This window comes from Rosa chinensis, chromosome 6, assembly GCF_002994745.2.
Source record: "Rosa chinensis cultivar Old Blush chromosome 6, RchiOBHm-V2, whole genome shotgun sequence".
NCBI classification, from domain to species: domain Eukaryota; kingdom Viridiplantae; phylum Streptophyta; class Magnoliopsida; order Rosales; family Rosaceae; genus Rosa; species Rosa chinensis.
The window spans coordinates 12,042,585-12,063,952 of record NC_037093.1 but is presented as its reverse complement, the minus strand read 5'-3'; the positions used below and the strand labels follow the sequence as shown (position 1 = coordinate 12,063,952).

The window sequence follows — 21,368 nt, the reverse complement described above, 5'->3', positions numbered from 1 at the left end:
AACGATTTACTCTCTTTGATAAAGTCAAAAGATAATACGAACGAAATGATCAATTAATGCCAGTTCAGTACATTCATCCAGCCTTTGATCATCCTATTTATAGAAAAAAAGAAAAAGAAAAAAAAAACAACTGCACAGTGTCATTATATCATCCACATCTGAAGTTTGGTTGCAAGGGTAAAAACGAAGGAGATCGAATCAAGCAATACGAGGTGCAATGGCCAATGCGAATAGGATTAGTGGCGCATAAGTAACCCGACGTCCCTTACGTCAAAACGAGTGGAGTAATTAACAAAAAAAATAAATCATTGATAAAATTAACATTCCTGCCCCTATAGCTCAGTGGTAGAGCGTCAGTCTTGTAAACTGAAGGTCTGTAGTTCGATCCTGCATGGGGGCATTGATTTTTTTTCTTTCACTGTTTTGGATTTTGTGCAGAAGGACATACTATTGTTAACAAGAAGACAACCATAGTTCTATAGTTAAGCTTCCCCAAAAGATCAGCTCAGCTCTAAGAGATCTCCTATACTAAAAGACTTGTCAGTTGATGAGCTGAGTACTAATATGACACAAAAAAACTTCATGATTAAGTAGCACATTTCTGGTTGTGGATTTTGCCATCACCAAGGGGCCTTAGCCACTTGTTGGAGCATGTCCTCAAGCTTTTCTGAACTCACATTTTGAGTCTCAGTCTCTACTTCCAACAGCCTGCTTATGGTCCTTTTCACTTCCAACAGCTTTGCCTCCAAGGTTCTCATCTCTATTTCTGCTTGTTCCCTTTCATGCCTTGCCTCTTTACCTCTTTTTGACTCTGAAGCGAGACTTGCAAGCTTGTCTAGCCGGGTACGCAGGAAACCAACATTCATGCCAAACACCTCAAAGGCCTGTAGAGTCTTATTCCAAGTTGGAAAATTACATTCTAATGTGGAAGCCTTGCAGGTTCTTATGCCTTCTGCGATGGTGGTTATTTCAGAAATTGCCCCGGTTATGAGTTGCCAATTAAGACCGTCCAGAAGATGTTCATGAAGGTATGCGTTTTGACCGCAGCAAAGGTCATAGTACTTCGCCAAAACTGGTTTGGGAAACTCGGAATTTATGATGAAACCATCGACGATGATGTTGAAGTTCTCCAAGGAGCTCACTTCTTTGAAAGGAATCACAGACTCTGCGAGTCTAATTCCATCAAACACTTCAGAACCAAGACTTCCAGTATCATTTTCAGACAGATCAGCAATCGGACTGGATTTAGTATTGCAGGCTATGGTGTTATAGTTTTGAGGATTTTCCACTGAAATAGGTCTAATATCCTCATATTCTGCCCCTTCACAAGTAGTAATGTCCCCTGCAATCATTGAAATTATGTAGGAGGATCAAAGACAGTAACAATTATGATTATCAAAAAATGACAAAAATAACTTTTTAAATTTTGAAGCAACCTACCAGTATCCATTTCTTTAATGCAAACACCTAGGTTCATAAGGCCAAGAGAGCAATCTGATTCATCTGAACCCTTTGATCGAACAATATACACCTAAAAAGTAGGCAGCAGAATTGAGCTGTTCGTGAGTAGTATCTAAAAAGCAGTTATAACAATCTATAGTCTATGCGTAACAGCCCATTTTAGAGGCTCTATTAAAAGAATAATTAACAATTCTTCAAAGGAGTGAGTTAGCATTATCCTTTCTCTACAAATCACACACGAGCAATGACATCTATATATAAGACATATGAATATGATTACCTATACAAATGCACAAGGAATATAATTAATCATGTCCTTCTTTTTTAAATAACTGGTTATAATATCACATCATGATCCAAATCTTGATGGCCTTCCCAACATCTATCCTCATATATGCTTTACACTGTCTGATTTGTAAAGCAATGAACAATAATTTAAGTCATTGATATTCATCTCTGATTTAAACACTTTAAACCAGAAAACCTCTCCTTTATTAAACTAAGGATTCGCACTCATTTCAAGAAGGTTACATCAGTTACCTTGAACTTTGAAGGAGTGACACGATGGAAAACTACCACATCTCCCTCCACTAACTTGTGAGCAATCGAAAAGCCTCTCCATCCACCACTTAGTCCAACCTTGTCCGCAAGATATTTGGTTTGGTATTCTTCCCCACTTTCATCTTCCAAAGCAATCATCGTGTCATGTTTTGGCAAATGTACACAACAGAATTTCTTAGGAAGACCCTGCACAGCATATAAAGATATCATCCTACTTATCTATACCTTCATATAATCTTATTACACAATTGTGAAGAGAGTGAGTGAGATTTACAAGCCAGAATCCTCCCGTAACATGTGACGGTAGCATAACTTTGATCAGTGTAGGAAACGCTGGTGCTAAACTTGCTTCAATCTCTTTTGCTCTTTCCAGAACAGAGAGCTGAGCTTGGGAAGTGTCATATACGCTTTCTTCTGTCGCTCTCTTTAATCGCTTTGGTTTAAGACTACTGGTAAAATATTGGGGTTTCATTTCACTTTGTAGCAATCATTATTGAATTAGGAAAAACAAATTAAAAAGTAATTTAACAATAGTCACTGACCTTTCAGACTTGATGGATTTAGCATTGACCATCTGTATTCAAAAGTTGCATACTGTTCAGTCAAAGGAAAAGAGGTGTGTATGGACTTGTTACTCAACCACTACAACCCAAAAGCTTAGATTCTAGGCAACAATTAACATTCTCGGTTACAGCCATGGCAAAACCATGTAGGTACTATAAGTGCAGGTGTAGCCCCCTTGAAGGGTCCCAAAGATGGGTACTATACACAGTGGGGTAGAACTTAACTCCATAAACTGGGAAAGGCTACTTATGTGCTTGTGTATTGCATATTCCCCTTACAGTTTCAAGCTAGCTAACCAGGGCTTCTTAGGACTAGAGCTAACACAACATGTATAATAAGTACTAGAACCAAAAAACCTTAGGGTGTTAAAGAAATGCGTCAACAATGCATATGAAGCTAAATAAATCGAACAACGGCATTTATATGCGAGACTATATTTTCAACCAGTTCTTCTGATGGTGATGGCATAATTTTCAGGATTTCTAGTATATTCTTGAACAGAAAACATAGGCCAGGGAAACAGATACAAACACATATCTCTGTAAGTTCTGGGTAGACCATCATATGGCATCAATTTTGAGAAGCAGATTGCTTTTGTTTTTCAAAACGTCCAAATTGCAGACAATGAACATAAAAATGAAGACTTGTTGTCTGCATCAAGTCTATTGCACATAACATTTTCCAAAGCAGGCACATGTGGACATTTACCGGACTCAAACTCTTTGATGACCATCCAACAAAATCAGAACAAATAAACAAGCAGACCAAAAGCATGAGTGAAGAAAGAAAGAAAGAAAGAAAAGATTAGAAGCGTTTCTGACATTGTTCTTGGTTGTCTGTTTGAGACATGAAGATTTTCTCTTCAGCAGCTTTTCTTCCTTGTTTGGTGATCTTCCCCTCTTAATCTGCAACACCTGCTAATTGAACAGTCACTTATTACTCTGTGAAGTGTCAACAAAAACCAAAGCCATAGAATTACATGAAGAAACACACAGAAAGGGACAGAGAGAGGGAGGGTTTACTTTGGAGCTCTGTTTCTGTTCTTGAACAATCGCCATGGGTCTCTCTCTCTCTCTCTCTCAAAGTCTGGCTCTGTTTAATGGGGAAGAGAGAACACTGAAAGAGTCGGAACTCGGAACAGTAGAGTGGCGTAATAAGAGGGGGGAAAGATGAAAAGACCGTTCAATTCAAATTTTGTATTTCTGTCAGACACTCACTCGAGGCCTACAAGTTTTGCCTAAAAATGGAGCGCGTTTCCAAAACTAATAGGGGCTCTCTGGACATTACAGCTTTTGGTATTTGAATTACTACCGTGGTTAATTACGTGAATGAACCGCGTACAATGTTTAAAAATAGTCTGCACTTAGAATTGGAGAAGATTGAAATTTAATTTGACCACATTCAATAAATCAGTATTAATTAAGTAAAGAAATCTTCGGAGGTTAATTAATAACCTTAAAATGTTTTCGGGTTAATTAGAATACCCGTTTTTGGAGGATTCACAAGGAACTCACAGTCACACAAAAAGACATAGAGACGGGTTGACTTGGCTCAAAGTACCCATGTGAGGCTATGCTACATCCACTCCAATACAGGTGAAGAGGTTACATGAGTCAAGAGCTAGGAGTTCTAGAGAGATGATGAGGGACATCTAATGGTGGAGGCTTCTCATACAATTGGCTGGCTAATTAATGTAGATAAAATCATGCTATTACTCTGTCTATTTATGTATTGTAGATCTCCTTATAAATGTGGGGTCGCTCATCCATACACGCAACCCTATAATAAGGATATTTGTTATAATAATAAAGAAAAATATCACAAATGATCACTCAATTTTTACATGTTCAACACTTTGGTCACTCATTTTTTAAATATATCACTTGAGTAACTCAACTTTAACTCTATTATTCATTTTAGTCATTTTATTAATTTTTCCGTTAAAAAAAAATTGCCACAATATCAAGGATATTTTCGTCCAATCAATGGTGGAAAATTAATAAGTTTGAATTGGAATGATCGGGAGAAGTGACTAAAATGAGATTTTGATAGAAGTACCCTCTAAAAAATGCATATTTATGAAAATATCGCATACTCAACTGAGATTTTAACAAAAATTTAGCAAAGTGACTTAAGTGATTGACAAAGTAATAGTTGAGTAATCAAAGTGATATATTTAAAAATTGAGTTACCAAAAGTGTCGAATGAGTCATAATTGAGTGACTAACTGTGAAATTATCTGTAATAACAACTTCATATCCTTTTAAAATGTTGACTTTCCTTGAATATTATGGGTCAAAGAAATTAAGGGCCTGTTTGGATTTGAGGATTTGGAAGTGTGGATTTGGATTTGGACCCCTCAAATCCAAATCTATCCGTTTGGCAGATCTTTTTTAAGTGTATTTGGATTTCAAATCATCTTGCTCAAATCCATACCCCATTTTTCTTAAGAATTTCAAATAACTAGTCAGGGGTAGTTATTTGAAATCACTAGCAAAAAAAAAACCACTCCGTCTCTCTCCTCCCCTCTCCATCGTCTCCGTTGATCGTCCTTCGCCTCCGTCCTCCTCACCGGCAAGCATTAATGCTGAGATCCATCGCCGCGACCAATGCTGCGTAAGCGTTCACGTCCTCTGTGATTCACTCCGATCTCCACCTCCGGTTTGCTACACTTCCCAATCCCTTCCACGGTCGACGACATCACAAACCCTCTCTGCAGCAACTGCAAAATCAGCTCGAAGTCGGACCCAGGGATTGACGACCCCGACCCGGAGCTAAAGTCGAAGCTGATGTGCAGACTGTTCACCGACGTCAAACTCGAGGTTAGGTCGATTGTCGGAGGCGCGTCTCACGGCGTCAAACTCTCTTTCTCTGTTGATGTTTTCTCATAATGATCTGGGTAAATTTCTTCCCATGAAATCCTTACACTAAAAATTATATTCCAAACAACAACATTTGAAATCAGTAAATTCAGAATCATAGAGATTTTAAATCTGAAAATTTTAAATCCAAATCCAAATTTAAATTCAGTATCCAAACGGGAGCTAAGGGAATTCTCTAGGTAAGTACTCATTTGGTGAGTCATTGTTGTTAGTACTTTCTAAGCAGCATAGTTTACCTAAGCAATAGTGCAATACAAATTGTTATATTAGGAACCTAGTCTAGCTAGGGGAGACAGACTCATCTAGCTTATATTCTATAGAAAGTTAAAGTGACGCACTCTAAAAAAAATTATTTTTTATTTGTTACTTTTTCATTTTTTTTTTTCAGTTACTTTTTCATAGTTTTAGCCTTTTAGGTTGTGTAACTTTGTAGGAAGTGTTGTAGTAGAGAGTATGTGAAATCATTTTAGCATTAGAGCATCTCTATGAATATGCTCTTCATCATGTGACCTCTCAGTGCGTCAGAAAAAAAAAAAGTGACCTCTCAACGATAACATTTAACAATTCTCTATATGCATTAGAGCATCTTTGGTGAATATCCTCTCCACCGTGTGGCACCTCTGAACAGTAGTTTTTAGAGTCTTTGACTCAAAGTAAGTTTAAAGTAAAATGACAGTTTTGCCCTTAATATAATTAATTAATTAAATGTGTCATATCTCTCTCCCTCTCTCCCTCTCTCTCTCTCTCTCACTCAGATCTCTAATTCACCTGAAAGCTTCCATCACCTCCATCACCGCCACCTCCTATGAAATCTGTGAATCCAATCCATAGCCTATTGTCGTCGCCAGTGCGTTTTGAAGATCAAGGGGTGGCGCTAGAGAGATTTGGAGACCTTGCGGCTGCACGGGAAGCCGAGCTTGCGGTGGAGCTTGCCGGTGTCGTTGAGGTGGAGGACGCGGTGGGGCTGCGTCGAGAGAAGTCTTTGGATTTGGTGGGCATTGATCTCGTCGATGCTTTAAACTCCAGCCGCGCCTAATACGTACATCGACCTCTGCCCGGTGACCTGATGGTCGCAATTGCTGCCTCTGCAAGTCCTGCAGCACGAGAGTTCTTGTCGGGGTTTTGTTCTGGGTCGGAGCTCGCCAAACCGCATCATTCTGGCTTTATTATTATTATTATTAAATGGGGCAGAATGTGATCACCATGAAGTTAAAAGGAAAATGGGCTTTTCGACCACCACATCTTGATCAAAATGTGTCACATTTGAGAATATGATAATGCATTTAACTTCTACAACACACATTAGGTACAGGAAGTGCTACAAGGTTCAAGAAGTTTAGAACCCTTTTTGTGGAGCGCATAATTTGCCGTAGCCTTTCTTTTTTTTTTTTTTTGGGGGGGGGCAATAAATCTTTCCGGCGACCTATGAGACCTCCGACAACCTCTTTCGGGGCCTCAGGTGAGGTTTTCAGAAAAGTCCGGTAGGCGGCGGCTGGTGATTAGATTCCTGCGAAAGTTGGCCAGAATCCGACGGCCGGTGACAGGGCTTCGGCGAAGTCTCCTATGGTCTCTCTCTCTCTCTCTCTAAGTAACAAATGAGTGAGAGTAAAATAGTCTTTAAAAAAAACACTTAATGGGGTATTAGGAAAGACTTCCTTAGAGTGTTTTAGGTAAAGGGGAACTATAAAAACTTAATAGGGCAAGTGGGAAAAAAAGTCCCTAAAAATGGGGTAAATGGATAAAAACCCTAATTTTTAACAATCATAGCTCTAATCAACAGTGGTGTTCACCTGGTCAATTGCTGACCAAAGAATTTATGCTCAATAACCCTTAGATTTACATCTAAAGGTAGAAAACAAAACACTTCAACTTAATAATAAGTCTCTCTGCCATTGGATTTACATCTAAGGGTGATTGATCATTATTTTCTTGGTCAATAACTGACCAGGTGAACATTTTTGCTCTAATCAATATGTTATGGTTATGTGTAATTGGCATATTGAAACTACGGTTTACTACTTGGGTCCCACGTCCCACAAACCATAATAAATCTAAAATAATTTGATATAAAAAAAATATAAAAGATAAGTTGATCAATGCAAGGAGATTTTCTCTCACCCTAGTTTCTCTCAACCTAGTTTTTCCTCCCCCAAAACCCATGCATGGCAACTTTACCGCTCTCCCCTACCAGACCAGATCTATCACCTTTCTTCCTTATCCATGGCTACCATTGATGCTGTCACTGCTAGCTTTGCTGCCTCCTTGGCTCTTGCTGAGGGTGGTAAAGCCCCGGACCTTGGAAAGATGGGTGGAGGCCTTGTGCGCAAATCCTCCCAATCTTTTCTTCTTGGAAAACCTCTTACTCGCAAACCTGTGGACTCTGCTGCCTTCAAATCTCACTTCCTCCGAACATGGATGGTGGAAAGGGACTTTAGAGTCCAGGAAATGGAGAATAATCTTTTCTTGTTCTCTTTTGAATCAATCCGAGACCGGAATAAGGTTCTTATAGGAGGAGTTTAGTGTTTTGATCGGGCTCCGGTCTGCCTGGAGGAGTATGACGGAGTCCTACCTATTACTGAGGTTTCGATGAAACATGTCCGTATATGGGTTAGGGTTTCGGGCATTCCGCCGCTGTATGAGGAACCTAATAATTTTACTCTCATTGGGAACCTTTTGGGAGGTTTTCTGGATTATGACAAGAAAGAATTCCGAAAAGGAATTATTCGCATATTCTTTTTGCATGATATCTCCAAACCCATTCTCCTTGAACGCAGGATTTTCTCGGCGAAAGGAATTGAACTTTTGTTGAAATTTCAATTTGAACACCATAAGGGTAGATGCTCTCAATGTGGCCTGATTACTCATTCTGGGGCCAAGTGTGAGGACCCTAATGTGGCAATCTATACTCCTAGGGAATTGCACTTCTGCAGCCCCTCTACTGCTGGTGGTTCCTTCTCCTTCTTGGCCCAAGCTAGTCGTGAGTTACCTTTCTCTTCTCCTTCTTTAATAAAGAAAAAGAAGCCGGTCATTAGAAGAAAGGATGGATCGGTTTCTGGGTTAGATTCTTCTGCTGGTACTGTGCAAAGTATGGCAGAGGAGGAGATATTACAGCCAACGACGATTATGGATGAGGTGGTAGTCTCGGGATCCACCTCCATGGAGGGTGTTCTGAAATCCATTCCTCCTACTGAAGATGTGCACATGGAACCTAAGGTTTACAAGAAGAGAAGCAGGAATGGAGGTTGTACCCCCTCCCCAAAGAAGTTTAAAACTATTCTGGGGGGTAAGCTTCTTACTCTTCAAGCAAATGCTTTGGGTTTGGTGGAAACTGACAAAGAAAGTGAGCAAGGCATCCTGAAGAAGAAGGTTGGCAGGCCTCTGGGGAGCAAGAATAAGAATTCTCATCCTCAGAAGATGGTGGGTAGGACTCCTCTGCGTCTTACTTACCCTACTATTGAAACTGGTCAAGAGAGTAGCCCTATGGAGAAGGGAAAAGGTAAGCTCTAAGCTTCCTTTATTCAGTACCTAGCAGTTGAAGCTTCAAGTCTATTGCTATTTAAGTTTAGTTGCTCTAATTGTACACCAATTGAGGTCTTAAGCGATTAGAGTTACTCTAGTAAGGATTTAGGTAGTGTTGGATTTGCCTTCATTGGCTAGGTCAAAAGTGTGCTTATTTTGTTCAACAGTGAGGGTTACCTGTCATGTGTTTGATAGCTTAGACCATCTAGTTCTTTTGATATGAGATAACATATGATGTATGTGCCTTCTGGCCATGATAAAAGAATGAAATTATCCCTTTCTCTCAAAAAAAAAAAAAAAATATATATATATAGGTTAAATACTGTTTACTCCCTGAACTTTCAGGGAAAAAATAGTTCAGTCCCTGCCTTTTCAATTTCACATGTTTACTCCCTCATCTCTCAATTTTGGACTAATAGGTCCAATTTGTTATTCTCTGACCAAAAATGTCTATTCTACCCTCAAATTTTTTAATTAATTAATTAATTTTTTTTGAAAAGATTTTTTTCTCTTTTGTTTTGTTTTTGTTTTTTTCTTTTTCCTTTTTTTGATTGAGCAGATGAAGAGAGGTTTTGTGTTTCGGATTGATTTGGTCACTTTAGAAATTTTGATGTTGAAGGAGAAGAGAGGTGGAAGAAGAAGAGATAAATAGAAAAGGAAAAAAAAAAAATTAAGAAAAAGAAAAAGATGAACTGAGGGTATAATAGACATTTTAATAGAGTTTTTTTTACGGAATGGACCTATTGGTTCAAAATTGAGAGATGGGGGAGTAAACGTGTGAAATTGAAAAGGCAGGGACTGAACTGTTTTTTTTCCTGAAAGTTCAAGGAGTAAATAGTATTTAACCCTATATATATAGGGGGCGGATCCGTAGCATCATAAATTATAGTTAAAATTATACTTCAATTACCAACCATTAGATTAAAAGACTATCAATGGATGAGATTAGCCATATAGAATAATATATCATTACCTATTATTTTAATTTCTTTTTAATTAATTAATCAAATCTATTTATTATGATTTAATAAAAATCAATAATTGCTATTCTTATTTGGAATACAATTAAGGAATCAAATCTTTCAATTGTTTTCCTATTGAAACTCATCAAAAAAGAAAAAGAAATCGATCAGATGAGGCCTTTGATGAACTAAATGAAAACTTTAACAAACTAAATGAACATGAAAGAATTTTACACAACGTCAACTAGATATCATGAGACCTGATGTTTATCATCAACAAATGGCATGAACTGTACAATATTTAGAGCAAACAGAAAAAAAAAATAAAAATTAAGGGTAACCTATTGGAAATATGCAATGAAAATATGATGACTCTTGATTTTGCTCTGTCATCTTGATGAAGAAAAGGTGAGAAAGAGCTAGAGAATTCAATCAGTTTTCATCATGCTTCGTCAAACGCCTCATCAGTTCTTTTTTGAGCAGTAGATGAGTTTCAATAGGAAAACAATTGAAAGATTTGATTCCTTAATTGTATTCCAAATCAGAATAGCAATTATTGATTTTTATTAAGTCATAATAAATAGATTTGATTAATTAATTAAAAAGAAAAGAAAACAAAACAAAAATAATAGGTAATGATATATTCTTTATGACTAATCTCATCCATTGATAATCTTTTAATCTAATGATTGGTAATTGAAGTATAATTTTAACTATAATTTGTGATGCCACGGATCCGCCCCCATATATATATATATAAGATATAATAAAGTACTATTTAATTTGACATATCTATTGGAGATGAGAAATTGTAAAATAATGTAAAATTTTCCACGTCATCCCTCAAATTCAAATTTGACATATTCCTAAGAGATTGTGCTTCGCTCGTGTGAAAGAACTGTGTTCGCACTTGCAAAGCGTCTTTTTTATCGTTTACATATATTTGATACAATTTTGTTCCAATTTATACTCATACTGGGCTTGGTTAAACTTCATTCAGAGAACTCATACACTCATGCTTATACTTCGCTTGTATTAACTCACACACATACTCGGACAAACGCACCCGCACATACAGAAAATGGTGTTTGTTGCGATATCAAAATTACATTCTATATGTGTACGTAAACCATATCGGATATGTGGCTAAGGCTATGCATAACCATCTATCCCTTTACAATAATATTCGTTTATTGGTTACTTTTAAGATTTAATTTGTTTACAATGGACCCCTATGGCAGTATTTAAATCATAGAATTATACTCATGGATATTTCTTTCTCCTCTGTGTTGTATCATATTACACTTGGGACAATTCTTTTTTGACTTTCTTTTTTATTTTGTCAAGGGGAACTCAAAGGTTTCTTAGGCTCAAGATAAAACCATTCGGCTTATGTGAAATGCTCCAACTGTACATTGCAGCACAGTGTCTGGCCACTTTGACAGCTTCGGGGTTTGAACATAAGTTGGGGAGCACACTCAACTAGGCAAGAACCATTAGGCCACTTGCAGTGGTTACTTCGGACAATTCTTAGATTCACTCATAGGGTGAACGAGTATATTCACCTCCATTTTCGATTAACATACTTCTACTTAATAAATTTATAATCCAATGACCCATATCTTAAATTAGCCTTAAAAGATCATCTCTGTAAAAAATCAATCGAATTGGAAATCGTTTAATTATCTACTTAAATCAAACAAATTGATGTTTCTAACAACACTTACTACTATTATGATGAACCGTCCATATATTTCATAGAAATTAATAACTAAAAGGTATTCAATTTGATTGATTTTTTACATAATTAATTTTTGTATTACGTTATACAACATGGATGGTTGGATTAGAAAATTACAATGTTATTATGTGTTAAAAAAAAAATTATGTGTTAAATCCAAGAGAGGGTGAATATGTTTATTCATCCAAGGGGTGAACCTAAGAATTGTTCTTAAATTTGATGTTTATTTTGTATTTTTTTCTTTATCATGGGTAATATGGGAAGATCACAAAAGAATCGGAGGCAATTTCAGAAGTTCAAAATTTACTTCATGCACTTTCTTAGGCCAACGGCAACCACACCACATTAGTGCAAATTTTGATCCGTGTAGAACAATTGAAATCTATGTCCTTCAATAGATGATGTGGCTTGGTATTTGGAACTTACTACCATTACATTTATGAGAATTGCATACCAAAAAAATAACTGCCCAATACCATTTGGTCTAAGTGGCATTAGTTTTTTTTTTTTTTGAGTACCGTACTGACTTCTAGTCTCGAACTAGTTATGCATTCTGAGTTGAAATGGAAAATAACTTTTAACACTACGAAAGTAAATTAAGTTAGCTGAGATACCATTACCCTGTTCGTAGTTCTATTCAATAGTTAACATACTCGACACAGAATCAGGATAGCTAAACTGCTGGTATGCATAGCCTTTACAAAAATGCCAAACACAAATGACACAAAAATCTTCATCATGTAGCCTCAGCATTGAAGTTTGTCATCACCAAGGGGCCCTGGCCACTTCTTCGAACATAGCTTTAAGCCTCTCAGACAACAAATTATGAGTCTCAATCTCAGAATCAAACCAAGTTGTGGTCTCCTTTTTCCCCAAAAGCTTTACTTCCCCTTCTGCTCGGCCTCCATCAAGATTACTATATCGTTTTGATTCTGAAGCAAGGCTTGCAAGCTTGTTTAGCCGGGTACGCAGGAAGCCAACATTCATGCCTAACGTCTCAGAGGCTTGCAAAGTCTTATCCCAAGTCAAAAAATCACACTCTGAAGTGGTAATCTTGCAGGCTCTAATGGCATCTGAAATATTGATTGTCTCAGAAATTATTCCAGCAACCAGTTTGAAGTTAAGACCCTCAAGAATATTCTTATGAAGGAATGAGCTTTGACTGCAGCAGAGCTCATAGTACTTGGTCAAATGGTACTTTGAAAACTCAGAATTTAGGACCAAACCATTGATAATGACATCAAAGTTTTCCATGCCTTTCACTTCTTTGAAAGGGATAACAGACTCTGCAAGCCTAATTCCATCTAGAACTTCAGAACCAAAATCTTCACCATCATTTCCAGAGCGATCTGACATTGGAGCCAATGAGGTATTGCAGGCTATGGTGTTCTTCTTTTGAATAGGTTCACGAGGAATGGACACTTTTGCAGTTTCACATGCAGTAAAGTTTGCTGGAGGATTTAAATCATTGAAATGGTAGAGGGGGGATCAATGACTGGTTTTGCAATTTAGCAACAGAACTCGGGAATTTTGAAGGAACTTACCAGTATCCATTTGTCTGATGCCAGCATCTAATTTAACAAGGCCAAGAGCACAATCTGCCACATCTAAACCACTTGATCGAACAATATACACCTAAAAATGTAAACCATTAGAAGAATAAAATGGTTTAAATGGGTTAACATTTCATACTAAAATATAACTCCTTCATAATCCAACACTCAGTAGTTTCTACTAGCATAACTCATCAACTCCACTATATTTAAAACCAGTAAACATCCAGAAGCATTAGAGTTATTCACTAATGAGAGTCAGTCTTTCCTTTTTCTTCAATTGCCCATTCAGGAGAGACTCCTTAATTTAGGAGATGTGTGATAACGCAGATTAAACAACTAACCAAGTTAACCCTATTTTTTCCTTCAAATCACAGGTTAAGTATCCTTATCAGGATCATTATCAGAGTCGCAAAATGGCCTTACAAGCGTGGAACTACACCCCAAAATGCTTAAGCTGTGAGGGAATGGGCTAACAAGTTATATCAAGCTAGAACCTATCATCTATCTCCATATATACTTCACTATGAGAACAGCAATCTGGGTTAGCACAGCAAAATAACAAATTCTTGGGCCTTACTCTCCCTATTCATCAAATTTTAACCAAATGAGTCAGGATGTGGAACTTGCAATCAACAAAGGATCCATACAAACATATCAAGAAGGTTCAATCAGTTACCTTAAATTTGGAAGGAGTAACTCGCTGGAAAACTACAACATCTCCAGCCAATAACTTGTGAGCAATTGAAAATCCTCTCCATCCAGCACTAAGTCCAGCCTTTCCCACAAGATATTTCGTTTGGAATTCTCTCCCACTTTCATCTTCTAAAACAATCATTGTATCCTGCTTTGGCAAATGATCACCGCAAAATTTCTTAGGAAGATTCTGCAAAACACGAATTGAAGTGCATTTAAGTATATCAACCTAGTAGTCCAAGCCCTGATATAGTAAATAGCAGAGTGTGAGGAAGGTCTACAAGACAGAAGCATCCAGTGACATTTGACGGGCGCATAACTTTGGCCACTCTAGGGAACGCCGGTGCTAGATTGGCTTCAAGCTTCTTCGCTCTCTCCATAACAGAACACTGAGCTTCGGAAGTATCATACAAGCTTTCTACAGTAGATTTCTTACATCTCTTCAGTTTGTCACTATTAACAAAAGATTGAGGGTTCAGTGTTACTTTCTAAGAAAAAAAATTGATTAGAAAATACAGATTAATATAAGGAACATAATTCACAGACCTTTCAGACTTCATGGTATTAGCATTGACCACCTGTATTCCAGGATATGCAAAATTGTTCAGTTAATTGAGCATCTAAATTATTGACAACGAAGAAAAAGAAAACTCAAGCCACATGTAAAAAATAAAATGAAAAGAGAGAGATAAACTGCTGCTAAATATACACCAAAACATTGACCTATAGGTGGGTACAACATTGTTAATCACTACTCAGGCCCATAAGCTTGAATCACTTATCGGCTATCCTCCTCATATGAAAGATGGAAAAGGAAAAAAAAAAAAAATACAGGTCAGCCTTCCCACTTGTAGGTTACCATGAAGTGATATATGAGGGAAGGAGTCAAGATTTCAAAACCACGACATCAACAACATGTTAGAGCAACTCCAAGAGCTTCCCAAAAACTCCTTTTTCTGGAATCAAATAATCAACATCCTATATATTATATCCCTTAAAAAACTCCAAGTCTCCAACTCCAACAGCATCCCTATAATAGCTAGAGTTGAATATTTTACCTTACTAGTTAAAATTGAATATTTTCAATCCCAAATCTAACCTATTTGTTGAATATGATCTTAGAATAAATTGAAAGAAGATAAGTAAGCCACGATGTGGATACCAGTATGATCTCCTCTGAAAAAGAATAAAAACAAAGCCAACGCAGGCCTTTAAAAATAACTCACTAAAACACAGTAGCCAATGCCAGGCCCCTAAATAGATTATAGAACAACAAACTAATTTAAAGCACATTGAAGTTTCGTTCAATCTTAGTTGTAGAATGAGGCCAATAGAGTTTAGGCCCATAGCATTAAAGTGATTGAATTCGGATACAGCGCACGCACGCACACTTATCTTCTACAAAAGTTCTTCCACAACAACTAAGCATTACTACTACTCCATCTTCTTAAGAAACATGGTATAACTTTAACTCACACCACTCTAATAATTACTATATCTTTCCGTTGTAAAAGAAATTTTCAAGAAAGAAGCATAATCACAGACCAAAAAATAAGAAGCATAATCAATATGAGAAGAGAGTCATGGAGTGAAAGGAGGACAGATTTTGATAAATCAACTTTGTGGTCTTCGAACAGATTCTTCATCAAACACCAAAGTGAAGGAAGCATCACAAACTTGGCAGCACAGAAGACGGGAAAAGACGAGCAAAAAGACTCAAACAACAGTAGAGCTTCAGAACAGGTACTTCAGAAAGTCGGAAACTATTTCATATGATTCGTTCTTCATATTATTAGCATCAAATTCATCAAAGACAAAATATCCCAGACAAATTCAAATACCCAGCAAGCAATCATCAAACATGGTCACAAATGAATCCATACTGCATATCAAGCTGAAAGTCACACCAAGGCTATATATCTTTTTGGGCATTAAATTTTTCAAATCAATACCAAAAGTTTCACACTTTTTCTTAAAACCCATTTCAACTATTAAATTATTAGAAACGATTAACATCATCCTGCGTACAGATTCAAAAAGTTCCAAACTTTTGGGCAATTAATAAGTAAAAATAGAGCTCATGAGTTGGAAAGCTCACGTTGGTTATCTCTCTGAGACATGAAGACTTGTCCCTGAAAACATGTTCCTTCTCCTTTAGTGGCCTCTCAGTGTTGAACTGCAAATCATTCTGAACCAGTTAGACACACAGGTAACAATCAAAACCATAAGCATATTATCATCTAGAAGAGAAGAAGAGAGACAAGAGGGGACCTTGGGGGGTGAACAAGAGGGTATGTGTTCCTGGAATGGAACAATAGCCATTGAGAGTCTCTGTGTCTCACTCATGGTAAAGACTCAAGAGTCAAAGATTGAGAGACTGAATAGGCGCAATAATAAAATGGGAGGGGGAAGATGAAGAACCCGTTCGATTCAAATTTTTAAAATGGAGCCGTTTCCGAAATGTGGGCTGTCATTGTAAGAAAAAAAAAAAGTACAAACGTGGGTTCCCAATGGAAAATTATTATATGGTCCGGATCATAGTAGACGTGCTGGTCTAGGTTAATGTCATTTGTCAATATCACTTGTATTTGTCTTTGATTGGTCTCTTAATTTAATTTTATTTTTTTTACTACATAAAAGATAGTTACTAAATTCGAATGATATTATTAAGTTGGACCACCACATGACAATTGTCATGTCAAATACTTCGAGGCCATAAAAATAATTACCCATTTCTGATATAATAATTCTTCAAGAGGTGGAAGGGACCCATGATTCACATGAATTTTGACTGGTATGTGGTGGATCGGTTATTTCGTAATTTTTTTTTGAAGGCAAAGGAACTGAGCTTTATTAGATTAAAGTAGGAGTGGGAGTCTCCTTTTCAATTAAATCCCGAATATATATAAATTTGGAGTTGAGTTGTGCCAAAACCGACATTGCTCAGACTCAAAAGCTAAGCTAGCTAATCTATGAGCTGCCCTATTGCACGTACGAGGAGCATAGCAAATTTGCACTCGCTGCAGGCTGCAGACTCTTCAAGGTCTCTTGAATATCTTCAATGAGGGAGCCATACACTGTACGCATTGAAGAGCAGCTGTATATATCATTAACAGCAACCTAACAGTCAGTTTCAATGACAACAGATCGAAAGTGATGCTGTTTAATAAGCTCCAGCCCTGCTTGTATGGCCAGTAGTTCGACATGATATGCAGAACTAACAAACGGAGAGACAGATTGAAAAGCAGCAGCAACCTGTCCACTTGATGTCCGGAGAAGCCCACCAATAACCCCTTTAGTCATTTGAGGCATAAAAGCTCCATCAATATTGAGTTTAAACTCTACAGAACTAGCAGGCTTCTAAGTCTGTAGAGTAGACAATCTCGGTGCAGACGTAGTGGCTCGAGACTTTTGGAATTCATCAAGCCAAGATAAACACCTGAACATTATGTCCGTAGCACTGCTAGAAGTGTCTTCCCACAACTTTGAGTTCCTGTTTGTCCACAAGCCCCAAATCAACATAAGTAACTAAAAGTAACTTCTCAAAATTCTCCATTTTTATTTTGTAATTTGTTGATGTCATGAGGTAATATTTCATAAACTGATAAAAGTAATCGGTTATATGACTTGTAAACAGATGACGAGGCACAATTTTTTTAATCAGTTACTACTGGATAGTGACTATTATAGAAACGAAAAGAAACTGAGCGCAACATGTTTTAGTTTTCCCACTACTGCCATTACGGGGGTTGAGGCTCCTGTTTTGTTTTGAACTTTTGATTCTTCTTGTGGGGCATTTGTTCCCTCAGTGGTTTGTAGACTCAATTTTCATTATTAATGGAATAGGGGACGTGCATCTTGACAATCCTCTAGCTTTGCCAAATTATAGAATTAAACAAAGGACTTTATAACGCGTATTAGGTTAACAAAAAGGGATTGGAATCGACACCCTTTTTCTTACAAACTACACCTCCCTTCATGTGTAATTTTTCAATGGGCTTGTGTCAATTTCACCCCTTAAAAAACAAGAGTTAATATCTGGCTATTCCACTAATTAGTCATCATTTTCCAATGTTAGCTGGAAATGACAGAGAGAACTCGATGCTACAATAATCCTCCCCGCTTCATGTTATCCCAAGATATCTGCAAAGGAATCTCCTACTCATCAACTAGTATCTCCTCCAAAAGCTGAATTCTCATGACATGAAATGTTTCTTCATCAACTAGTACCTTTGGCACATTTGTAGTCGTAGAATTTCAGCGTTCCTCAGATGTACAAAAAAAAGAACAATACACTGAAGTTGTCATCACCAAGGGGCCTTAGCCACTTCTTTGAACATAGCCTCAAGCTTCTTTGAACTTGTATTTAGACTCTCAATCTCAAAGTTGAGCCTATTTATGACCTCTCTGGCTCTTACAAGCTTTGCTTCCAAGGTTATCATATCCTTTACTGCTTGGTCTCTTGCAAGTCTAGCCTCTTTACACAGTTTTGATTTTGAAGCAAGGCTTGCAAGCTGGTCCAGCCGGGCACGCAAGAACCCAACATTCATGCCTAACATCTCAGAAGCTTGCAGAGTCCTATCCCAAGTCCAAAAATCACACTCTGAAGTAGTAATCTTGCAGGCTCTAATGGCATCCGAAAGATTTACCGTCTCGGAAATTATTCCAGCAACCAGACTGGAGTTAAGACGCTCAAGAATATGCTCATGAAGAAATGAGTTTTGACTGCGGCAGAGCTCATAGTACTTGATCAGATGGTGTTCGGAGATCTCAGCATTTATGATTGAACCACTGACTGTGACCTTAAAGTTCTCAATGCAGCTCACTTCTTTGAAAGGGATAACAGACTCTGAAAGCCTTATTCCATCCAGAACTTCAGAATAAAGAACTTCACTATCTATTTGATACTGGTTTGATATTGGACCAGACATGGTATTACAGGCTGTGGTGTTCTCCTTCTGAACATTTTCATGCAGAGTTTCCACTGAAATAGGTTCCAGTTTCCCATTTTTTGAGCTTTCACATGCAGTAACTTCTGCTGAATGAATTGTGAAATGATTGTGGGGGAACAATTACTGTCGATCCATTTTATCAAAATAATTTGACGAATTTTGAAATTTTGAAAAACACTTACTAGCTTTGATTCGTCTAATGCCATGATCAAATTTGATAAGACCAAGAGAGCAATCCACTTCATCTGAACCAGTTGATCTAACAATATACACCTAAACCAAGTAAACAACAAAGAATGCGACGGTTGTAAGGCATCCACGACCACAGTTAGTATCTAAAACAATAAATGCAAGGGCTCAACTCAACAAGAAGCATTAACAATTCTTCAACAAGGAGAATTAGTCTCGCCCTTTTAACTTCAAATCTCAAATCAGGGGAAACTACATCTAAATTTAAAAGCCATATGATAAACTCAAAAATTAATCAATTACCAACTAAACTAATACTATCTTTTTCTTCAAATCAGAGGTAAGATCATCACCAATGCAGTCATAATGACATTCCTACTGTTAAACAACCACTACACTCCAAAAGCTGACTCTATCAGGGATGGGGGGAATAATACACAAAACTATCTTTTACAAATAAATCACATTTTTTTCCTTCCAAAAAAAAAATTAAATAAATAACATTTTGATCAACTTGAGATTTACCAGATTGGGTTAGCAAGTAATCACACTTCTTTAAGGCCTTGATTTCTTTCACAATTCGTCAATTAACTAATTGTATCATTGAAACACTTGCAATGAAACAAAGGAACCAAGCTTATCAAGGAGGTTCAATCAATTACCTTCAATTTTGATGGCATGACTTTGTGGAAAACTAGAACATCTCCCTCCAGTAACTTGTGAGCAGCTGAGAATGCTCTCCATCCACCGCTCAATCCTTCCTTCGCCACAAGATATTTCGTTTGGTATTCTTCCCCATTTTCATCTTCCAAGACAATCATTGTGTCATCCTTTGGCATATGCTCACGGCAGAACGACCTAGGAATACCCTGACAACCCCAAGTTAAGTGCATATAAGTTACTCTAGTAGTTCATGCCTTCATATAACGATAATGCAGAATTGTGAAGAAAGTGAGTGAGATTACAAGCCAGAAGACTCGAGTAACATGTGACGGCATCATAACTTTGACGAGGCTAGGAAACTCTGGTGCTAGGTTTGCTGCAAGCTCATTTGCTCTTTCAAGAACGGAACACTGAGCTTTGGATGTATCATATAAGCTTTTGACTTTGGCCTTCTTACATGTCTTTGGTTTATGGCTATTGAGCAAAAGAAAGAGGCTTTAATATCATGCTTCTAACAAACAAAATTAGGGGAAGAATGTTAACAAGTATATTTAACTATACTCACTGACCTGTCAGACTTCATTGGCTTAGCACTGACTACCTGTTTTCCATAATTTGCCAAATTGTTCTGTTAACTTATCATTTAAATCTACTCGCAAAGAACGGATAATACCATGTAAAAACCTTTAAAGACATGAAAAACAACAAAAAAGAGCCACCCATATAAGCTCTAAAGTTTTTCAAAAGTCTTGGCCAGGCAATTTTCCAGAAAAGGAGTTTTCTTTTCTTCATTTTGATCATCAAAGTTACATTAACTAATGCCAGTTGCTAAAAAGGGCTCCTCAGCATCAAAAACAGGATTTCTCTAAAATCATTCCCGTTAAAATCTTTGTTCTCTCACCACATTCGGAAAGATTCAAACTTTATGGTAAAAGATTCAAACTTTATGCTAATCAAGAATTATCCAACCATGTGTATTGAAGATTTCAGTATCGGATAAAAAGGCAAAAACCCACAAGAGATAAGTACAAATTGAGCGCATGAAATGAGGAAAAGCATAGAGAGAAAACAGAGTTTCTCACATTGTTCTTGGTCATCTGTTTGAGACGTGAAGAGTTTTGACAAAAGGGCTTGTCTTTGTCTTCGTTCTTTGGTTGTCTCACCTTTTCAAGCTGTAAATCATTGTGATTGAACAGTCACCAACTCACTAACAAAACAAACCCATAAACATATCTCTGAGAGTGAGAGAGAGAGAGAGAGAGAGAGAGAGAGAGAGAACAAACCTTGGGCTGTGGGCAAGATGAGCTCTCTTTGTGTTCTTCAACAACTGCCATGAACTCTCTCAAGAGGCGAATCCAATTTCGAGATTTATATTTCTGTGATGGAAAGAGTTTGATTATAGAGCCTTGATATAACTAGAAAGTTGGAAAGACTCTCAGGTTCAAATTTGAGACAAAACACCAAAGGCTTCAAGCTTGTCAAAATAGTAGGGGCTCTTCAGGCATTAGAAATAGTATGGGTTTATTGTTTTAATATTACTTATTTCTCCTTTATTTTACTTTTGGTGCTATTTAAAATAGTGGCCAAGTGAGCTATCACTCACGGGTCTGAAGCAATTTGGGTAT

The 21,368-nt window shown here is 37.3% G+C and overlaps 3 protein-coding genes and 1 non-coding gene across 11 annotated transcripts; 1 reads left to right on the top strand and 3 right to left on the bottom strand.

Annotated features, from left to right (window-relative positions):
* Nucleotides 1-287: 287 nt before the first annotated feature.
* On the bottom strand, nt 288-3,793 carry LOC112173894 (B3 domain-containing protein Os01g0234100). 3 transcript variants are annotated; one of them, XM_024311586.2, is made up of 7 exons: nt 3,609-3,793; nt 3,408-3,503; nt 2,565-2,596; nt 2,297-2,468; nt 2,002-2,208; nt 1,441-1,531; nt 288-1,342 (listed from the first exon to the last, which is right to left on the bottom strand). In XM_024311586.2, exons 1-7 carry the CDS (start codon nt 3,642-3,644, stop codon nt 621-623), a joined length of 1,356 nt encoding a protein of 451 aa, XP_024167354.1. In that variant the 5' UTR covers nt 3,645-3,793; the 3' UTR covers nt 288-620. The 3 variants fall into 3 exon arrangements, with proteins under 3 accessions (XP_024167354.1, XP_024167351.1, XP_024167353.1); XM_024311583.2 differs by having other exon boundaries at nt 291-1,342; nt 2,297-2,471; XM_024311585.2 differs by having other exon boundaries at nt 292-1,342; nt 2,297-2,471; nt 3,408-3,500.
* On the top strand, nt 329-400 carry TRNAT-UGU. The gene has a single exon. It is a non-coding gene; the product is annotated as a tRNA-Thr (tRNA).
* Nucleotides 3,794-12,291: 8,498 nt separating the features above from the next.
* On the bottom strand, nt 12,292-16,399 carry LOC112173937 (B3 domain-containing protein Os01g0234100). Its single transcript, XM_024311627.2, has 7 exons — nt 16,211-16,399; nt 16,038-16,115; nt 14,486-14,517; nt 14,221-14,392; nt 13,923-14,129; nt 13,235-13,325; nt 12,292-13,141 (listed from the first exon to the last, which is right to left on the bottom strand). The coding sequence occupies exons 1-7, from the start codon at nt 16,283-16,285 to the stop codon at nt 12,456-12,458; spliced, it is 1,341 nt and encodes a 446-aa protein (XP_024167395.1). The 5' UTR covers nt 16,286-16,399; the 3' UTR covers nt 12,292-12,455.
* Nucleotides 16,400-17,791: 1,392 nt separating this feature from the next.
* On the bottom strand, nt 17,792-21,239 carry LOC112172654 (B3 domain-containing protein Os01g0234100). Of its 6 annotated transcripts, none has more exons than XM_024310085.2 (7): nt 21,027-21,239; nt 20,826-20,915; nt 20,313-20,371; nt 20,046-20,217; nt 19,743-19,949; nt 19,074-19,164; nt 17,794-18,977 (listed from the first exon to the last, which is right to left on the bottom strand). In XM_024310085.2, exons 1-7 carry the CDS (start codon nt 21,075-21,077, stop codon nt 18,247-18,249), a joined length of 1,401 nt encoding a protein of 466 aa, XP_024165853.1. In that variant the 5' UTR covers nt 21,078-21,239; the 3' UTR covers nt 17,794-18,246. The 6 variants fall into 6 exon arrangements, with proteins under 6 accessions (XP_024165857.1, XP_024165853.1, XP_024165856.1 ...); XM_024310088.2 differs by having other exon boundaries at nt 20,826-20,950; nt 21,027-21,183; XM_024310086.2 differs by having other exon boundaries at nt 17,795-18,974.
* Between the last annotated feature and the right edge of the window lie 129 nt (nt 21,240-21,368).

Coding starts and splice junctions, on each gene's coding strand:
- LOC112173894 (XM_024311583.2), bottom strand. CDS start 3,644: ATGGCGATTGTTCAAGAACAGAAACAGAGCTCCAAA. Junction 2,209..2,296: donor TTACGGGAGGATTCTGGCTT/GTAAATCTCACT, acceptor TATGCTGTGCAG/GGTCTTCCTAAGAAATTCTG. Junction 1,532..2,001: donor TCACTCCTTCAAAGTTCAAG/GTAACTGATGTA, acceptor CCTACTTTTTAG/GTGTATATTGTTCGATCAAA.
- LOC112173937 (XM_024311627.2), bottom strand. CDS start 16,285: ATGAGTGAGACACAGAGACTCTCAATGGCTATTGTTCCATTCCAGGAA. Junction 16,116..16,210: donor CCTCTTGTTCACCCCCCAAG/GTCCCCTCTTGT, acceptor AATGATTTGCAG/TTCAACACTGAGAGGCCACT. Junction 14,518..16,037: donor GTCTCAGAGAGATAACCAAC/GTGAGCTTTCCA, acceptor CCTGGAATACAG/GTGGTCAATGCTAATACCAT.
- LOC112172654 (XM_024310085.2), bottom strand. CDS start 21,077: ATGGCAGTTGTTGAAGAACACAAAGAGAGCTCATCTTGCCCACAGCCC. Junction 20,218..20,312: donor AAGCCAATGAAGTCTGACAG/GTCAGTGAGTAT, acceptor TTTGCTCAATAG/CCATAAACCAAAGACATGTA. Junction 19,950..20,045: donor TTACTCGAGTCTTCTGGCTT/GTAATCTCACTC, acceptor TGGGGTTGTCAG/GGTATTCCTAGGTCGTTCTG.